Source organism: Dufourea novaeangliae, unplaced genomic scaffold (genome assembly GCF_001272555.1).
Source record: "Dufourea novaeangliae isolate 0120121106 unplaced genomic scaffold, ASM127255v1 scaffold28, whole genome shotgun sequence".
NCBI classification, from domain to species: domain Eukaryota; kingdom Metazoa; phylum Arthropoda; class Insecta; order Hymenoptera; family Halictidae; genus Dufourea; species Dufourea novaeangliae.
Window position 1 is genome coordinate 1,500,309 of NW_015373917.1, and position 21,229 is coordinate 1,521,537.

The 21,229-nt window shown below is 41.8% G+C and overlaps 1 protein-coding gene across 3 annotated transcripts in view; it reads right to left on the bottom strand.

Moving 5' to 3' along the window:
- The window catches only part of LOC107194345 (ABC transporter G family member 23), a 46,892-nt gene that overhangs the window by 24,009 nt on the left and 1,654 nt on the right, over window positions 1–21,229 (bottom strand). Inside the window, exon 2 of one of the 3 annotated variants that reach the window (XM_015583957.1) lies at window positions 16,215–16,469. In XM_015583957.1, the coding sequence (XP_015439443.1) occupies window positions 16,215–16,291 (77 nt within the window). In that variant the 5' untranslated portion in view covers window positions 16,292–16,469. Of the gene's footprint in view, window positions 1–3,304; window positions 3,724–9,357; window positions 9,838–16,214; window positions 16,470–21,229 lie in introns of those variants that run through there. The other 2 variants (XM_015583958.1, XM_015583959.1) reach the window with 2 other exon arrangements.

Sequence of the window (21,229 nt, forward strand, 5' to 3'; positions counted from 1 at the left end):
AGGGACACTTGTAAATTCGCAGGCCGCCACGTGGTCGCTCGTGTTTTCCTTTGTTAGGTACTGTCGAGAAAGTACGCTTCTCTAGATCTCTCGCCATCACATACGTTTCGCATGGAGCGCGATTATCGCGCGAAAAACACGATAATTAACCTCCAGTGAATTTTACCCGACCAGAGGATCCACGATTCTTTGTGCCTCGATGTAATGTTCGAGTATGTATAGGATCGCTTGGACCTGTCTCTGACGATCTAATCGAGAAGAATTAGTGAACGAGATCATGTTCTATACTGTTAAAGTCTCCTGTTCTAAACTGTTCTTTCAATTTTAACACTAGAACAACCGATCGTAAATATGTATACATATCGTATAGGATCTATTTCTATCAGATCGATAAAAATGGTAAACTTCTGAAAATATACAAGTTGTTGATACGACATCTGTCGATAGATTTTAAACATACGTCGATAAATTACAAGATCAATGACTACGTTTTGTTTTTTCTATTCTTATCTGGAGCACTATGAACACATGTTTTTCGTTTTACTTTCTTTTTCTATTCAGTCTTATTATTAGTAATATGGTGTTTGAAATAGTGTATATTACCTAGCTGTTAAAATGTTATACATATGTATATGAAAAACCATAAATATTGACTGAAGGTTTTTCTGTATAAAGACCATGGAGCCGATCTTTCAGCTTTTGAGTCGTACTATGTAACAGGGTTGATCGTCGTTCTACTGTTAAATTCTGACTGGGTAAGAGCTTCTCGAGAATTCGAAATTTTTTTCCCATTGAAAACTACTCGATGAATCGACCAGTGAAACTCGATCTCGCCAGACAAAGACAGAGACAGAGACAGAGACAGAGATAGAGAGAGCGAAAGAGAGAAAGAGAGAGAGAGAGAGAGAGAGAGAGAGAGAGAGAGAGAGAGAGAGCGGAATAACCAAAAACTACACAACTATCACATCCTGTTCCCTTAATCTCGATGCATAAATCGGGTAAAAACTTTTCGAAATTTGCAAAATTCTTCCACCTCTTGGAGGAACTTCGAATCATCGAACGAAAGTGAAACGCCGTCGAGGAAGATACGCTTCCCGAAACTCTCCATCGATTAATTAGTCAAGAAACCGTGACCGCGATCGCATCTCGTGTAGATCTCGGAATTGGTAGTTCTAGTGTTAATGGTTTTATGTATCTCCAAATACTAACAACAATTAAAAATTTACGTTGATAATAAGATAAAATTTGGTTAAATATTATAATAAATAGCTTTTCAGTAGACGATGTTATAGTGCCAGTATACCTGCTGCTATAATATTACACTTCGTAAACGTTAAACTCAGTTTTCTCAGTCTAGAAACTAGTGGAGATAGAATCCCTTCAGAACTAGAGCGACTAAATGTTAAATCGAATGTTAATTTTGCATAGATTTCAGTAATTCCTGATATCAAGTGGTACGTGATCCTTACGCCGGTTTTTCTCCTAGCGGAAGCAAAGTTTGCTCGTAAGTGCACGTGGAACACGAAGTCTGCGATATGCGTTTGATTTCACAGCAATAGTTGTTCTGAGGATTGTCAAAATGCTTTTAGAACGGCCAGGCAGTTTGCGCGTCCGCTTTCTATTCGGCACGTCGTCGTCGATGGCGGAAACAGCTGAGTCACCGTGAACACGTATAAAATCACTTTTAATCGAGTGATCGCTGCCGCCACTGACAACGTGTTAACTGGCCTACGCCGGTCGTTGAAAGTAATTAGCCGACGCGATCTGTCGCGATCGATTGCCGATCGATTCCCGGCCGCTCCGATGATTTTGTAGTCATGATCTTCCGGTGGAAATCGTATCCAATCGACAACGAACGATGAACATTTTCGTTCCCCGTTTTCCCTATACTCTGGACGATGAGGAATTACAGGTGAGAAGGACCGAAAGGAATTTTTCTCAGAGACGAAACTCATGGCAACAACGTACGTTCCACTCGATACAAAATTTCTCCTGTGCCCGAGAATCTTGACCATCGATTTAAAATTCATATTGCTTTTCACTCCTGTGACTCTTTCCACGATCCTGGTTGAACGATCAACGTTGATTTCGATACATCGAGTGTGTTCCTTCGCGTAATTGGAATCGTATCGATATCGTTACGTTCGACACACGAAAATCGGGGATGATCGAATGGATTCATCGTGTGCTCGACTCGTACACATCGATCGCCACGGGCCCGATCAATATCACACGATTTTGCCATCGTCGCTTTCGAATTTCTTGCGGGCGCTCGAGGCCGGCTTTGGTAACATCTCGCCTGGTTTCTCACTTCTCGACGGAAACGAATCGAGCACCAGGTGAACGACTAATGGTCACTTTACGCGAGCGGACCCGTTCCTTTTTCGTTGAACGATCAACGGTACGCGGATCACGGGAAATATCTTGATACGAATCTTCCTATATGTATAAGAATTAAAATCAATACTGTTCAAATTCTTCGATCATTTTCCTATATGTATACATATATGTATAAGAACCAAAATTATCACTCTTCAAACTGTTCGATCACCTAAAACACACCTGTTCTGAAAGTTGCCGTCTAAGTTGGATCACTACCATAACTTGTCATGTGTATGCAGTTTTCACCGTATAATCGACAATACATGTAAGACAGTGGCGACTGCAGTAACTAACTTAGTTAATAAGTTACACATATTGTCTATCATACGGTGTACATTGCTTACACACGACGAACTACAGTAGTGTTCCAGTCTAGGCGATGCACAGTGGCCCAGAGTGATAATTTAGCAGCTCATACGCTCGTATAGCTCAAGCAATTAAAAATTTTCAAACATGTAGTTTTATTTACGTAGAATGATAGTTAAATGGAAGATTTTTCATCAATTCTAGGGACCCTCTTCGATGAAATCATTGTACACTGACAGTGTTCTCAACATCTTCATAAAAGTAAGAATTTTTAGGGAACTTTTTGTCTATTTTTGACCGAGATAAATGATAGGAAAGGATGTGAAAAGAGCACTAACGGACGGAACAAGTCCTCCCCCTCCATGGTTAATAAGAATTTGACGGGAATTTTTCTGGAAGAAAAAATCAATTTTCTTTTTACCATTTGAGCTAGTAAATTTTCATTCTAGACTGTGCGATAAAGTGGATGGTCCAAATCCAATGACCTTAAGAAAGCCATAGTATCCCCCCCGCCCCCCCCCCCCCCCAAAAAAAACAAATCGAGACTTCCCACGAAGTTCCCGTTTCTTTCCACAAAGCCCAAACCACCGAACCTGATATCGAACCACATAAGTACCTTCAGCCTCTCAAGATCTCGTACGAATCCTGTCGTTAGCGTTCCTCGAGGTCCTCCTCCGGTTCCGTTCGCAGCTAATCCTCTAAGTGTAATCCCGGCCGGGCAGGGACGTCATCGAGAGTCGACGATTGGACCGTAAGCATCGGTCCTTCCACTCAGACAGCTATCATTCGTGAATACCCCCGCGGCGCATAAACTGGACCGTTTCGATGAAAAATTTCCGTCACCAGCACACAACACAACAGGACAGTCGGAGAGAGATAGAGATGTAAAATGGCACACAAACGTGATGGTACTCTATTACCAACGGGACTTTCGAACGATCGTTCGAGGATCTCGACAACCCGGACGAGGACGTGTGAAGATTAGGAAGGTTCGGCTACGGTTTGCGGGTATATTTCGTCTTGTCCTCCGCGGCTTTCGAGTCCTGACGCGAGACTGAAACGGTCAGAGGCGAGTAGCAATCGAGAACCCCGCGCGACTCGACTCGAACCTGGCCGCCTCGTTCTCTCTCGGTCGTTAATGCCCCTTCCCCCACCCCCTCACACACTCTATCACTCGCGCTCTCTCTCTCTCTCTCTCTCTCTCTCTCTCTCTCTCTCTCTCTTCCACGCAGTCGCCGCTACCATCACCGCTCCTCCGTCCTCTTTCGATCCCCGTAAGCTTTCTTTCTTCCGTCCATCTCTTTCCTCCACCTGTCGTCCTTCTACCGTCGTTTTTCCGATCGCCGCCGTTACCTCTCAGCGACATCCTAGGGGGACACTATCGCCCCCATTTTGCCTTCTTCCAGCTTGGTCCAACGATTTCGGGCGTTGATGATCGACGATTTTTCGCGTTTTCTTTGTGGTCTCCATGAAATTTCTTTGTGGTCTCCATGAAATCTTGTTTCCGAGCCCATTAATGATTTGTTCGCGATTGGAATACTTGCATTTTTGAGACGTCGATCGGAGTTTATATCATTGGTTCAAAGGATACGGATTTAGCAAAAAAATCTTTCATTAGATACTAAAATATGAGAGAAGGATAATTAATATTTTATGATAAATCAATCCTCTTTACATTATGTTATTTTACTACTACTGAGATAAATTGCCAATAACATTTTCGTGACTGATTGTACCTACAGTCAACCTACCCTATACTGTAAGCCTACCAACCCCCGAGCATGGGGCTGGTTGATCATCATGGAGGATGTTAGAAAAACATTGAAATATTTCTTAATTGTCGTCACATTAAGTCAACTTTAGTCATTTAATCAGACAGTGTAATGATATTTCGCCCGGACAATTTATTAAAAATCAAACACTAAAGAAATGGCCTACTAATTAGCCTTGGTCTCCCCCACAACCGGTACTTGAATCGTCTGTTGAACGATGAAAAAATCATACAAGGGAAATAAATTAGAAGCCGGTTTTCAGGATTTTAAACCTTGAACCTCCCGCCAGGATCTCTGTTAAGATTAATCATTTCAAGGGTTCGCGAAGATAGGGGGAGCTTCAAGGTTTTGAACGTTGATGATCGGGACGGAAACGATTCCATCGAAAAAAATGCGTTTGTTTTCTTGGTTTCGTCTGGATTTCGGATTGAGTATTATTTTCATCTATCACGATAAGTCACGATACACAAGTTATTGTTAGTAATAGATTTCAGACCACGTACATTGACCCATCGTATTTCTATTAAAAGTTTAATGGCATATCGGTTGGGAAACGAGGATGACTAAGGAACGAACGATCCGTCTGATTTACACAGACTTCACGAACAATTAGTCGCTAATGTATTGTTATCTTAGTTTTTCTACAGTGTTTGTACAGTGCATCGAATCAAGAGTCGAGAATATATACATTCCTTTTTTCAAGTCAAAACTGGTGGAAAGAAAAAAAAGAACGTTCCGTACAGATCGCAGGTTCGTGATCGTGACCGTGAAGTTGTTATTACCGAAGTACTTCTAGGTTACTGCTTTCTTTCCGCGGCACTTTCCTTGACCACCGTGCTTCATAATTTCTATCGAATCTCGAGAGTTTCCACTAACTTCTATACTTCCACTTTCAACTGATCTCATTTCGCTACAGCAATCTCGAAATTTACCATTTTGGACGCGATCATGTTTAACGTTGCTCGACGCAATCTGGTAACTCCTTTCCGTCAATTTTCTACAAACATCCATCTATTCTTTATAAACGTTAACGGAGACAATCTCGTAAATGGTATAAACCGAGTACAACTCCGCAATAAACATTAGTTAATATACACACACTAGACCCCATATCGTGCACTACATTGACTATGTATATATATGTAGTCACCGTATACATATAGTAGTTTACTGCACAAAGCTCATTTTTTCATGTATGTTATTTATTGTACAAAAGGGCTATGCCCGTTTATACATAGGTACATATAAATGAATAGATAAATAAATAACTGCCAGATCGAGTGTCACCCCGTCGCGTCGCGTCGAATTACGATCGTTTCCGGTGGTTAACGGACGAAAACGCGTTGCAATTCTATTATCGCCGTTGCTAATAAATCTCGAATGGCGGCACGTGTACGTCGATTAGTGACCGATGTTCAACGAAGAATAACCGTCACCTTTTTCTTTGTCGCTGCAATTATAATCATAATGGCCTGGATTAGAATTTCAAAGGGAACCTGCTCGCGTTCGAGTCACGAGGATCTGTTGAACGAGTCTTCGTTGATCGATGTAACCACGGGACCCAAAGGCAACAGAAGATCGAGATCGATTTTTCATGCAAAACCGTTTCTTGCGCGTCACTGCTCGTCCGTACGATCGATCGAGATACGGAAAACGTATCCGACCACGTAGCGAACGAAGACGCGTCGCGTCGCGACAATCATCGATTATATGTATTATTATAATTGCAAAATTCTCCGGCAATCGTGTATTGCGTTTCTCGGCGGGGCTTCGCGATTAATATGCATATACATATGTATGTACTTATGTCTGTCCGAGTATAACTCGATCAGTGAAGTTACTTGGGTTATACATATAAGGATCGATCCTCGAAGGATGACAACCGAATTCAGTTACTTAAACCTTAACTGACGTATACGTCACATCTAGAAAATCATATTGTCAGGGGATTTGCCGTGAAAATCAAATCAATTTCAATGAAATAATTTACACAGCACAGCAGTGTGTAACAATAAAGAAAATTTACGCCATTCGTCGCACGTCCTCGAAAGAATTTCCAATCTACCCTCGTCTTTTCTCGAAAGACCAAGGTACAATATTCACGGATGCGAGTTGTTTTTGTTGTGACGTCTTCCGAGCCGTCGAAGCACGCTAACTCACAAAACACACACGAGCTTGCTCACCAGTTTTGCAAGACTTGTTGTTAACGCCAGTGTTTGCTCCCGACCGTCTCGAAGCTCGTCGAGGATCTTCATCGTGTGTCAATGGCGCGCGAATCGAGCCTTTCGACGCGTCGAGGAAACACGTCGAGGATCCCCGTAACCTGCACCGAATCTGCCAAAGTGAAACAGAGAGATTTCACGAGAAATCTTACGTCATAGGCATTTCTCGGCGGTGGGATTCAGGCTTGCTGACAATGGAATTTGGCGAAAAACCATGGTGCACGGGGGAAAAAAGACAAGTGAAACTTTTCGCCAGCTGGGTTCGATGACTGTTCGGTAATTGTGGATCGTCAACGATTCGACATCCTAATGGGAAAGCTACTTATACAGGGCGTGTAATGCAACTGGTGATATAACGGGGGTAAGTAGGTGATATTCTGTGTAAGAAATAAGTCGAAAATATAGAAGAAAATTTGTTCATTTGAAACTTCGGAAATTGAAAATCGTCTAGATACGCCGGATACGCGTACTACACGTGCGACTGAATAGGAGTTGGCTGGCGCGTCTGTTCATTGCATTCCGTTTCCACTTACCGTCACGGACTCAGTTCCTGATCAGAATACAATTCCTGACCAGTTTGGTATACCTACATGTATGCATAGATACCATATAATAAATTTATTATATTAAAAGTATTTTCCGAAAAATTACTAAATAATTATTAACATTCTGAAATTCTTTCCTAATAAATTTGACAACAACTCAGAGTACAAAACAGACATACATATGTACATATAATCTGCATAGATAATCAGAAATTACTTCCCTTGCACTTCTTACTTTAAAAGTTAAATTATAATTTAACTATTACCTACTATTTCTGCACTTTTTCGATTTCAGCTTGAACAATCATCTCGAACCCTTCCGAGACCACACACCAGCGATGATTATCATCGTGATTTCATGGTTTACGCAACGCGTGAACGTCACCGGGAAGTCTCGTCGTCCGATTTTTAACACCCCTCCGAGAATCTGTCAAGCGAACGATACTTTTATTTTTTTGTTGTCGTATGTACCTGTTCGTCGGGTCCAAGGCACCGTATGCGCGTCACAGATGATCGTATACTGACGCTGATCAACGCGAGCAGCGTCACGCGTCGAGGTTGAATGGTTCCGATCGATTTTCCATTAATGTTTTTTCCCTTTCTTGGAAAAAGGACCGATAGACAATCGACAGTCTTGGAAACGAGACGTTCGATTCATCGAAAGGACACTTCCCAAATTTCTCTGACAATTACGAACACATATTTCTTTTTGCACTTTTATCTATACTACACGGCATAGAAGTGACACACTAGAACATTTCAACATTTTCAAAGCGTTTAGTGCTACATTTGTGTTATACCATCAGTATACAGGACCAGAATAAACTATTATGTACACAGAGAACACACAGATATGAAAAACTATGCATACGTGTATGATACTGGTATTCTATTTCGTAATTTAGAATACATAGACAAACGGCAACTGTGGGACGGAAAGAGTTTAACTATCTAGAATACGCTAATTGCTGACCAAACTATTTAGAATACATTGATGTCCCGAGAATACATTGCTGTCCCGACACGGGTTGTAACAATTTCCCCAGAAATATCAGTCGACTCACAATATCAGTAATACTTTTCGCCTAACGGAACCGCAGACGTATTAATGTTAACGACGTTCTAATCGTTCGCGCACGATTATCATCAAGTATAATCGTCTGGGTGACACCATAGTCAACAAACAATTTCATTGCACGCCGAGAAACATAGGTAGCGACCGTAACAGTGGTCAAGACGGTCCACACTTTCCCCGGGCATTGCGTAACCCCCCGGCTACTTACTTGCTGACGTAACGGAAGTCTGATTAAATAACAGGAAACTATGCATCTCTTTCCTTCGAAAATTCCAGCATGTGAACATTACGAATTATATCGATACACCACACATCCAATGGGGTGGTAGTCTTCGCGTTCTTTTACCAACCGGCTGTCTAGTCTGTTTCTTGCGAAGCTTGCATAACTGATCGTTCCGTGGACAATCAAGAATGGATCAAGGATCGATCGAACAAACAATTTTCTGTCCTGTGATAAAAATTCATAGTCACTAGCTATTCCAGGCATGTTTGTGAGTTTGTCCACGTGGTCGTCGATGAATTTCTCTTGTACCTAATTGGAAAGGCCCGAAAGTTCGAGCGTAATCGCCCGAGGTATCCATGACTTTTGGTGCTTGTACAAGGAGGAGAACACGCAAAAACGGTACTTCTTGTTCTGCAAACACTTGCAGCACGCCAGGCACTTAGATGAAACGGTCAATCGGGAATACAGAAACGAAAGGAGAACATGGCTCGTGATTTTACGAAAGTTTTGCTTCTCTCTTGCTGCTCGTACATAACAATCGACACTGAGAAAACAGCATGAGAAATAGACTCTATTCGAGGGTTGTACGCGTCAATGTTAACTCTAGTATTATTATATTTTGTTCGGTCGTTTAGCGTGTATCTTCACTGAGGGAGAAATAGAGAGAAGGATCGTTTGAGGCAACCTTTTCCAGAGATTCTACTCAGCCTCCGTGGGATTAGCGCGGCATTCAACCACGCGTTAATTTTCCCGCGCGGTCGTCGTCGTCGTCATCGTCGTCGGCCCGCCGCGGTCGTGTCTCTCGAAAAAGTGAAAGTGACTACATACTTACTCGCCGTTTTTCGATCCGGAGGCCATCCGACAGGGCGAGCACACACACTGGTTTCCACTAGACTCATTGATTTCATTAAATAAAGAGTTCGACCATAGACGAGTAAGTATCCACACAGTCCTGAATCGTCTATGGGCTGCACTTTAGAGATAGACGTCGATTTCAGATGATTAGGGGCACATTACACATGTGTGTAGGGTAAGTTGAAAATTGACTGGGGACCTCTCCTTGTCAATGCCAAGGAGACTCCGGGCAGTCATCGATGATTTTCCTTCAATTCTTATGTTGTTTATTTAATATTATGTTTTTTTTTTTCTTTTGACCCAGAATCTCGGAAACTTCACACACCTTCGTAAGTTATACGTAGGAACTAACGTGTCTCTACACGGAAATGGGTTTTCGAAATCCAGGGCCGAAATGGACCCTAACGCTGCTGTTCGAGGTTTCTAAACACGCTTTCGGAACGGTCTGTGCAGCAATTTGTCATTATATGTATTTATTGCCCGACGCCAGAGTCATCGTTCGATGCCGCGACGCAAACTGGTCGAGCGAGTGGCTCCGACGTTTGCTCAGTATGCGCGGCTCGTCTAACGTGGGCAAATCTTATTCTTATTGTCAGCAGGTTAAACCAAAATGGAGGGGAAGGTCTCTGCAAGGTCTCGCGGAGGTAGTGTCAGCCACCTTCGTGGACTTGTTCGCGTAAAAGCGAAAGTATCGTTCGGTGCACGTGCACTCGTCGGCTATCGTCGGGTCTAGTATACTTAGGGGGAGATCGATTTCCTTGGTTATTGCTGACCCTTTTCCCAATTTTTCGATCGACGAACCCTTTTTACTCTTATAATACCATTTTTTCGTCTTCGAGAAATCTATTTCTCGTTCTCGTTTTCGATTCAACAAACACAATAGACGTAATTGTCTTCGAGAATGATCGATGGAGAATTGATTTATCGAACTTGTGGTACATAAAACTTCCAAGATTCTCACATTCGTTCCACCGTTTGCACATATTTCTGCGTGCATAATGGTTCCCGCGCGTAAGACAGCCGGAGGTATGCACGGCTCGCGACGAATGAGGCCCATTAATTCGTCGTGGAAAGCAATGGGTTACTCAAACAACGGCGGACAGACACATCTATCCGGCGATTTCCTGATTGCTCCGTAGCTCTGGTGTGCCCCGCTGTCCTCGGATCACGCGATCCAGGACTAACGCGCGTGGTCTGTCGTTACGCGTTCGAGTCGGACACGCGGCGAGCGATTAATAGCGGGTCTAGAGTGCAATACAACGAGAGAGAGATTCCGTGTCCTCTGTGCCATCGGATGAAACGACTTCTTCGAACGGTTGACAGGAAACGATCTGATTCGCGATTGCACTAATTTTGAACACCTTGACTAACCAATGTCTTTCCAGGTTTTGGCAGAAATCTTTGAAACAATTACACTTTCGACGAACCACAGTTTAAATCATAATTGAAACAATTAATTAGCACAGCCAGGACAAACGTTAACATTACGTGCACGACATATACGGCGTTTTTTATAAGAATTTAATATGTTGAGATCGTAATTTTTACACTTTCGTAATCAAGGGTTAAAGAAAAACAAATGCCATCTTTTCACGACGAATATACGCGACATAAATATCGAAAAGGTTAAAATAGAACATACTCATGTCCAGTCATGTCGTTCCCAAGTATGTATACATATTTATAGACGGCAGAAAATGACAAACTATTTTACGAAACAACGAAAGAGCCTCGTTCGAGGCACATCGGACCTATTATTTCACGATTAATAAAGCTTGGGGAGAGGTCGTTATCATTGCCGCGCACCCGACATAATACTAATTCGAACATTGCCTATGGTTAACCTTGTGCCTTGGGCCTAGGATGAGCCGAGTCACGAATGTGTCGATGTAAGTATACATACATACATACATACATACATACATACATACATACATGCATACATACATATGTATATGTAGAACGGACGTGGTGGGATATTGGGCAACCGAGGATCCCGTCGGGTCGATTTAACCCTGAAAGAGCCATGTTGTACCCGGGTAGGAAAGACGAGAGGCCACCGAGACGCGAGAAACCGCCGCCACAGGAGTATATCGAACCGGGTCGCTAAATGCGGCCGAAGGTACACGGGTATAAGTATGTAGAGACGTGAAAGCGGTCAGTCCGGCTGGTGTGTTATGTAAATCCCAGGAAGACCGTTCGACGTCGCGCCCCGTCGTCTGTTCGTCGATACGTCGAAAATCGTAAGCGTGCGCGCAGGGGTTTTCCGTTCGCGAGACACCTCGAATCGTAGACCTTGTGCCACTTTGCAACACCTAAAAGGGGTAGGGAGAAAGAAGAGTATCAATATCTTACTGTAATTAGGGACGAACTGATCCAAGTAAATACAAGTAAATAATCGATACTTTCGTTTCGATGTATATACATATATGTATATGATACATACGTACTCGGTATAAAAAAAAAGTACCTACTCATATGGAATGAGACGAGTAATCGATATAAAAAAATCTAATCAATGTTCGTTGATCAAATATGTCTTCGTTAACAAATGTTTATTAATAAGATATATCTTCGTGAAAATCAGAGATGAGCAAATTGATTATCTAGAATCTAGATAAAGAGTTTCATACTTCACCATTTTTCATTGTTTGAACGTGAAAATTCCAATTTTAATAAGAAAATAATACTTCTTCCTGAATGAGTCGACATTCGACAAAATAATAACTTTAATACTTTAATCTCATCAACTGTTTAAAGCTCGAGATGACTGACGTCCTCGGATACTGCAGCTTTTCACTATGTATCCAGACCATACGAATCAAATTCTACTCCAGCCTGGTTGAAATATATTATATTAATAAAAAAGGTCTTTGTATCCATTTTCTTTCGATGCAAGTTACGGGGAAAAGTAGCGATACCTTGACGGTATCGATGTATCCCTAACTGTAATTCCGTCGATAGATCGTGAGATAAATAGCTTCGAGATTGATTGAATTCGAATGGTTTCCCTGTTATACTACCAGATGGATCATGCCGAGGGGACCAAAGGTCGTTCGGTTTACTTCCGATGGAATCTTGGCAATTATTTCAATTAATTCTCCGTGTTTAGGAGGTAGTGCGAGCTCGCGTAGGTATTATTCAATGTTGATAGTGTCAATTTTGGGCACTCCGCAACTCTTAGAGAAAGCGTCTGAATTATACACGACCGCTTGTACCGAGCGTCGAACGTTATCGGTCGTTAATTGAGAGGAGGGATGGAACTTCTCCTAGAAAGTGAATACATTAAACGACGCTCCGGACTTTATCAGATTGTCAACAAGCAGGTAATCGTTGGTCGGTCATCGATGAACCTGAGACCTCCTTCAAGGATTAGAGAAAAGGTTAAGACGAACGGAATACATCATGTCGAATTTCGCGTAAATTGCGTAACCATTCCCCGAGACATGATTTCCAGGGATTATAAACGACACATGTTGCGAGCGCGGTAAAAAACGAAATTTACATAAATATTCATACAATTGTTCAACGTTAACTGTTTTTTGTTTTTTTTTTCCCCGTTTGGCTTTCGTGTGTCGCTCATGAAGATGGGTGAAAAAGCAGTATGAGTGTGAGAACACCACGAAGAAAATGCGAAAATCATGGATCGTAGAAAAAGTTGTTGCATATACAATGATCGTCTTTTTTCGATCGATCGCATTACATATATCGAGAAGCAGTCGCGAGCAGTTCTTGAGCTTCGTTCATTGGAAACGAGGAGTAATAATGTCTGACAAGTGGCACGTTCTTCGTTTTATAATGCGAATATTCGTATTTTTCTTTATCATCGATGATACGGGTTTCGTCTACTAATCTACTTTATTCTCTGTGTCTCGTTAATTATGTAGAGGTTAATACATTTCTGAACACACAATAATTTGCACACCTGGGGGGACAGACACGTTCATCGAAATTAATAGACGCGATTAATTCTGTATGTAAATTTAATACACCAGTTCCAGCAATTTTGTATATTGCAATGTATTTATGTAACGCGCTCGAAGATATTTCGCATTGTCACGCAATCTGTGTGTTCTTTCTTAATGATTATCAGTCGATGCGCGTTTTTATGCTAACGCGGTATGGGTCGAGAATTATGCTAATTCCCATCGTGACGCCGTCGCGTAACCAGTATGTAACGAACGTTTCTTATGTCGCCAGCAGGTGGCTGCTAAAATGCTTCGGATTCCTTTTAACATATCAAATCGAAATCATGTACTGAAAAAGGAAGTAATTAAATTCATTGTTTTGTCGATTCAACCTTATAGGGATGCTTGCTCATTGGTAACATTGAATCTAGAATACATCGTTAAAAATTAATCTTGGTTATGAATATTACCACGACTCAATTTCTAGGATTATGTGTTTGGTTCCGAAGAAAATAAAATCGAAAGAAATGCAAAATGAGTTTAATAGAAGTCTCGTGTAAACGTGTATAACTTCTCTCTCTGCCTTCTTTCCGTCTCCATTTTCATCACACCCGCCACGAGGATAGTGAACTCGTGGTGCCATCTCTCGAGAAACCTTCAAACATGGTTTCCTCATGATTGATTGTACTATCGGTACGTAAGGAAACGGCAAAAGAAGATATGTACACATGTACAGCAGCATGCATCATATTATATGTATAAAACAGAATTTTTATTACAAATGGACGCGGCAAAACAACGAATTGAAATATCTTTCCAAAGTATTGTGTATTCCACTTCATCCATGTCCTGTGGTGAAAAAACTCTCATGACAAGTTTTTACTTTGACAAGTTCTACAATGATGTCCTATACAAACATTTTTTACTCTTCGTATTTTTAGAAAAATTATTCGATATACTTGAAAGAAGAAATATAAAAAACACTTCTATGTAAAAAAAAAAACATGAAAAATTAATCCATTCAAGGAAATTACAAGTAGCAATCCATCTTGTGACAAGACCAGTGTTCAAGAAAGAAGGCATTCAAGTCTCCAAAGACCGCGGTCCCAATAGGCATATCCAAGCCCAATGTTCACGCGGGTTCAAATCGAGAAAGGTTCTTCCAATAATAGAGATCGATGAATCGAGGATGCACCTCCATCACGATCTTTCGCCTGTTTATATTCTACGTATACGTATCTACGTTTTGCCCCTTCACCGTGCAGAGACGGCCACTTTCACGCGTTATTACGAGCTTCGATGCCCTCGTACCAATCCATGGCGGTTCTTGCAAAATTCGTCTTGCGCGTTTCTCGACCGACTTTCCGAAAGTCTCCATCGAGAAGAACGAATAATTTCGTTTCTATGTTACTCCATTTTCTCCCTTGTCCGATTTTGTTGACAAAACAAATAGTCGATCGATTTCGCCTGAGAACTGTTAGCCCCCATTTGTGAGCTACCTGAGGTTGTCGCGCGATGGCAACGATGAACGGAAGATTTCACGGAAGAAAGGGAATCGCGAATGAGAGCATCGTGGATCCCGAACGCGGTGGTTCGGCCGGCTGAAAGAACCGGAATGCGGTTTACCATAAAACGGCTATATGTATTCAAGGAGAATTCGTGGATTTCGTGCACCGGACACGTTCTTGCAACAGGTTACAAAACCCGCGCGCGGATACCTAAACCCTTCGTAAAATACGCATGGATTGTTTATGACGTTACAACTACAATCACAGGTAATTTAACCACTTGCGCTGGCAGCCAGGTCACAAATGAGTGTAATTTCGACGTGTGTGGCACATCTTTCCAGCGCAAGAGGTTAATATTACTTTAACTATAATACAATCGCCTCGCTGGTAACAAGACGCACAGCCGATGTAACCGCGTAACGTCTCCCTGTTTGCACAGAATTTCCCAAGTTGCTCGGGCAAAATCGTGCGTGCAACTTTCTGGGAGCGCGAGCTCTCAACGAATTCGTGGACTCACGGGAGAAAATTTGTTCGATGACGAATTCAAGGAGCATAAATGTATTTCTAGATTCTTGGGATCTTCTTTGGGACGAAGGTACATTATTTGGGAGTAAATTTAAAGAAGCAAAAAGTCTGCTGAGAATGTAACAGACCTTAACCTTTTAACACCCAGAGACCCATAGATATACATATATCTATGTATGTACTATTTACTATACAATATGCGTATCAATGTTGTATCTTGTTATTTTCAAGTAAAAAATATCGGTATTAAACGAACCGATTTTTATACTTCTTTTTAAATTTATTTTTAACCCATTAACGTCCAAACACCTCTTTCGGAGAAAATATTATTTCTCGTGTTTAGTTAACTCAAAAATGGTCCCAATACCTGCACCTCCTCTATAGGTCGTGTACTTTCACGACAGAACTCCTGGAAATATGATTTTCTAGACTAGATCTAACATAGGTATACTACACACCGGGCGTTAAAGGGTTAACAATTTAACAAGTAGACTGGAGATGATTCACTCGAAAGTCGAACTAATGAATTCCGTGGCATAGAAGGTCGAGAAAACTGATGCCGTGGACAAAGTCTTTTCTGAATTTAGCTTGATACGTCCCCGTATCACATCGTAGGCAAACATTATTTAAGATGAAGGATTGATATAGTGTAAAGTATGGAATTCTTGTCGATAGGTTTGACGTCAGAGAGGCTCATTTATCGCCTCTATCTCTGCACAGCTCTCCGGCTGATGACGAACTACTATTCTTGCTCGTCAAGGCCCGTTCAAAGATCGTGGGTGTCATTACGGAGACAGAGACACGCATGGTCACGAGACAAGTCCCGAACATAGTTTCTCTCGATCGATCAAAGCGATAAGAGTAAAAACAGAGAAACATTTCAGGCTACTCACGCGGCGGTGAGCCCGTCGCTCCAGCTGAACATCTTCCTGATCCTCTCCCTCTGTTTCGGGTCGTTCTCGTTCTCCATCTTCGACCGTCTCGCTCCGTGGCTGTTTCCTCTTCGAACAGGTTCAAGGATGTTTCGGGAATGGTTGCTCGTTGAGATCCTCCGTCGAGCCTTCTCAACGATGCATCTTTTCCTCTGGTTCTCTCCGTCGAGAATGCGTCACACGGTGTGCTCTCCTCGTGCGGTTATCGTCACCACGCTGCAAAAATCGACACACACGTTTGTTCATTCGTATTTTCTGTCGGTGAAGAACGAAGTTCCTGAAAATTAATAAATTCCCTGCTTTTTTGCCTATTTTTCTTTTTCGAACACATTATCGTGAACGTCATGTCCACCTGTTGCGAGGTCGTTTCATTCGGTCGATTAAAACACAGTTTCTTAATTTTCGTTTAAATAATGCTAATCCCCTGAGGGACAAAGAGGTCCAGCCAGAGTCTTCGTCGGATTCCCATCTTCGATCCTGCAACGTTCACGAGCGCTTAATGGCTTTTTTCAAGCCATTATTTTTACGAGTCTCGTGAAATTTAATGTCGCGTCGGGATTTACAATGCAAATATTTTTCGCCGACCTTGGTATCCCGCTGAAACGATCATCCAAGTCCCCGTTTGAAAAGAAAAAAAAAAGAAACGAAAATACAAAAAATCGCTTCCTGTGGCCGCGACCGTACCAGGAACGACGAAATTCATAGACACCGCCGCGCCGATGATTTACAAGTGGTACGAGAATATTTCGGAATGTAAATTCGCTTATCTAGCGGAATCGAATGTCAACTTGTTTAAATAAATTTCCTACTTTACACGACGGGTTAACACGATACTTGTTTTTTTGTTTTTGCGAACGTTTGACATTTAACCGAATATACCTAATGTATGAATCCTTCGTTGCCCGTGAAAAATCGCGAAACATGTTGTTGGTATCAAAACGATAAATATCTTTCGGCACATCCTGCTTTTTATTGGGGCTAATAATCATTTCATTATAATTATAACAACCAATGAATATGCACGTTTTTTGTGTTGTCGAATCAATAAAACACGTTCTATTCGTAAAACAGGCCAGTTACCATTATTACTATTAGGTACACGATTCCTTGTAGACTATCTGGTCCTATCAGCGACTAGAAATCGACAATGTTTCTCCTCGCTTTCGCAGACCCAGAAAAATAGAATTCGTTTCTTCGACGTAGGGATGCTTAGCCACGTTAAAAGAATCGCGCGCGCGCGTGGCTACCAACGGCAGAAAGTGAAACTGTTTTTACAACGACGTGCGTGTATGCGCGGCGTCTGGGGCCATTACGAAGAAAGCGCGGCGTGCAACGGATTGTCGGCCAGTGGAATAGAAAATCAGTCTATGAATAACCACGTATTTTCCTTGGCACGTTACAGGCTACAGTATCCAGTGGAATCGTCTTCGTGTTCCATTGGAAGCAATATGGCCAAAAGCGAATGGTAAATCCGTCGAATCTGAGTGTAATTGAGGGAAATCCTGAATATATGGACAGTAACAAAACTGTACAGGACACGCTATCTCAAAGATTTTATCGAGCTTTCCATGAATTAGAATTCCTCAGTCACCTTGTCACAGCAGCGGTAAAGATACCGACAGATCGGATGTAATTCTAGAAACGTTCTGGATTGGCGGTGTTTTCGATTTTTAGCGATTATTGTGTGCAACTTACAGATTTTTTTTGTTACTCTCCTAGAAGTTTAGTTAACAGTCAAGGTAATGAGCTAAAGAAGATCCCAATTTTTACAATTTTTGTTCCCAACTACCTATGTTTCTTTTATTATTCATATATTATTTCTTTCCCTTGATTTTTATCATTGAATACATGCGAATAAAACGCGTGGATTTTTAAAAAAGTGCAGAAAAATTTTCTTCAATAACAAAAATCGTACCACTTAGAAAAACATTCATTGTATGAGATTTCCAAACAATTCTTAATTTTAACGTTGGACGGTAAAATCTTTTCAAATCTGAACCAGTGCATACAACGATTAAAAAATACAATTCAAAAATCAAGTTTCTGGTGGTTCAAGTATTTCCGATTTTTTACGATTTTTCACCACTATGCGTCTCATCGAACAAGTGGAACGATTAAGTACTCGTGATCTAATTTGCGGAGGTCGTTAATGCAGAAAATGCCGAGAAATCGGAATATTCATCGAGGAATTTCGTTACGCCGCACGACGATCGAGATCGACGCCGCTCGAGCGCAATAGCTCCCCCCTCGAGAGTTGGACAGGAGAGGAAAAATCAACGATCACGGCCTACACGGGTGATATTTTCCAGCATGATTAAGTATGAGATTCCGATAGAAAAAAAATTCCACCGGTCCTAGACTTATTTCGGGACATACAGGTGTCTCTACATTTCTGGCTGGCCTTAGCGAGTCGATTTCCGTTGATCTCATTGTATGTGCACTCTCCATCAACTTTTTCCCCCTGGGTCTATCTAGCTCGATCATGTTTGTCGTTCGAACAGGGCAGCAAATAGTATATATTAGTAATATATTACAGGTTTTGCAACTAATCTCCGGTTTACTTAAAACTTTTTCATTAAAAATTCACAAGGATACCTATGGTTTTCAAGCGGTCATCAGAGTGGGCTAACCCCTAAATTCTCCATTAAACGAATTCTGCGAAGATGACCTTAATCTTTCACGGTGACTGTGTACGTGTTTTTTACAACGTCCACATACGTGGCTCGTGTCTTCGTAAAAAGACCGACTGGTACCTACGTATAAGACGTTTGAGTGACATCAAGGCAAAGATGACCGGTAGTAACTGCTCACTCATTCGGGGTAATTAGAATTGTTTGTACCCGAGTTACGGGCACGCTATCCTATCAAGATACTTGAATACATATGTATACATATGTACCGTGCTCCACTGGCTTGCGTGGAACGTTAGTGTGTCATCAAATGGTCCCCAAATGGTCGCCAAGTGGTCCCACCGTTTGCCTCCCTCCCTTCCTGTAATCGGCGTTCTATTGTGGTTTGTGGTCCCGCTCGAAAAGTACGCGCGCACGCGCGCGTCATTGACCGCCGCAAGAAAGTGGAGCTTCCGACGTTGGGACCGGAAGTGCCACGAAAATCGCTCGCAGGAAGAGGCCGACGCTCGACTGTTTAATATTCCGTGGTGTATCTCGCTCTCCTGATTAATTAAAACATGTCTGCTACGATTACGATTCCGCTCGTGTGCCCAAATTTCGCAAAATTACCTATAGGTACTACGGTCGAAAGAGGAACCACGAACGGTCCGCCATTAACCCTTTCTGGCCTGATTCATTTCTTTCGAACCAAAAACAATTTTCTTCCATATAGTTATTATTATATTCAGTAACAACAGCAGCAGCACTACGCAAGTGCAAGCGGTTGTCAATTGTACGCAACCACCGGAAGCCGCGTCTAAGGACGTCGTCAAAATCACGTGACCACTGGAAATTTATGCAATTTACGGTTGTGTGTATGATACAGCAGTGTTCTGTGAAAGTGTTGCGATCACGCGCGACGAGTTTTAATTGCTATTCAAAACCGCTTCGACGAATTCCCCGTTCCGTTAACACGTCTTACATAAAGTCGGGTAAAAGTGGCGCGTCTCTGTTCGATCGACGAGATTTTGCGTCTCGTTTCATACGGAAGCGGAGAGTGCCGGAGAGAACTCTGATAGCCTACCTACTCTGAAAATAACCGGGTGGTACCGTTAAACCATTTGCGCGCGCGTCGATGCAATCCGAGGAATCTCTTTGATCCCGGACTTTCCCGCGTGGATTGCGCGTGGACGACACACGAAACTAGGAATATGGTAGATCAAGGATATACCCACATACACATAAAGGATCGAGGATAAACACGGGATCATGGATCTGTGAAACCGCTCAGATACCTTGAACGTCACTTTTCGGTCGTTGGTTCCCTATCTTTCTAAACACTGCAACTACGTTAATTTAAGAAGGTATAAATAAAAATATCTGAAAAAACGTGAATAACACGTCCGCGGAACACTAGGACATTTCCAAAAAAATATTATAATTAAATATTATAATTAAGGTTGCCTTATACATACATGTAGGTAGATATGTATGTATATTCTGTGTAATATTATATTATGCAATTTAATTTAGCCAATATATCGATTCAAGATATTTTTCGGTAAATCGACAAAGCCGATATACATATAGATATGTATATCGGCTCTAATGTACCCACCAAAAGAATTAAATATCATGACTTGTTCCCATACTTTTGGTTGGTAACGTAAATCCGCTGTTTGTTCCATGGTCGCGTTTGGCCGTTGATTTCAAAAGATCGAAAGTGCACGGAGGGGGAGGAGAACTTCCGACGAGACGGAAAAATGTGTTTGTAGGTCGTTCGAGACTCGCCAGCGAAGTCGAGATTCGATGATAAGTCACGAGAGCCATCCACACAGATGACTTTCATGGTTCTTTCGGACAGGTGAACGGAGTCCACCACGTCGTTCGCAACGAATCAATGTTTCGCATTGATAAACCAAAACAATCTTAAATCGACGAGAATTCGATCGTTCGCGAATATTCATTGGTGATCGTTCCAGTGTCCTGAAATTCGGTTAACACTTTCTAAATCGGTCCCCTCGACCACGGAACTAGGTATGATAACGTGCGTTGTGGACACTTTCTTGAATTGAATAGTATACATGTGTACATGTATATGTATATGTACATGTACATGTATACATACGTATAGATGAGTATGTATAAAGACAAATGAGTATTTGCAAAGGGTGCCCCCGAGGTTTAATGAAACTGTGCCACAATAGGCATGTATCAATGACACTTTAATGAACGGTAATCAACAGAAAACATGTTATGTAAACACAGAACCGTAAAGGTCTTACAGTGAGAATTTAGAATAAAAAGATGACGTTCGATTCGCGTTGTTAGAAGATCCAGCATAGTTAACTAGAAATCGAGAAAATT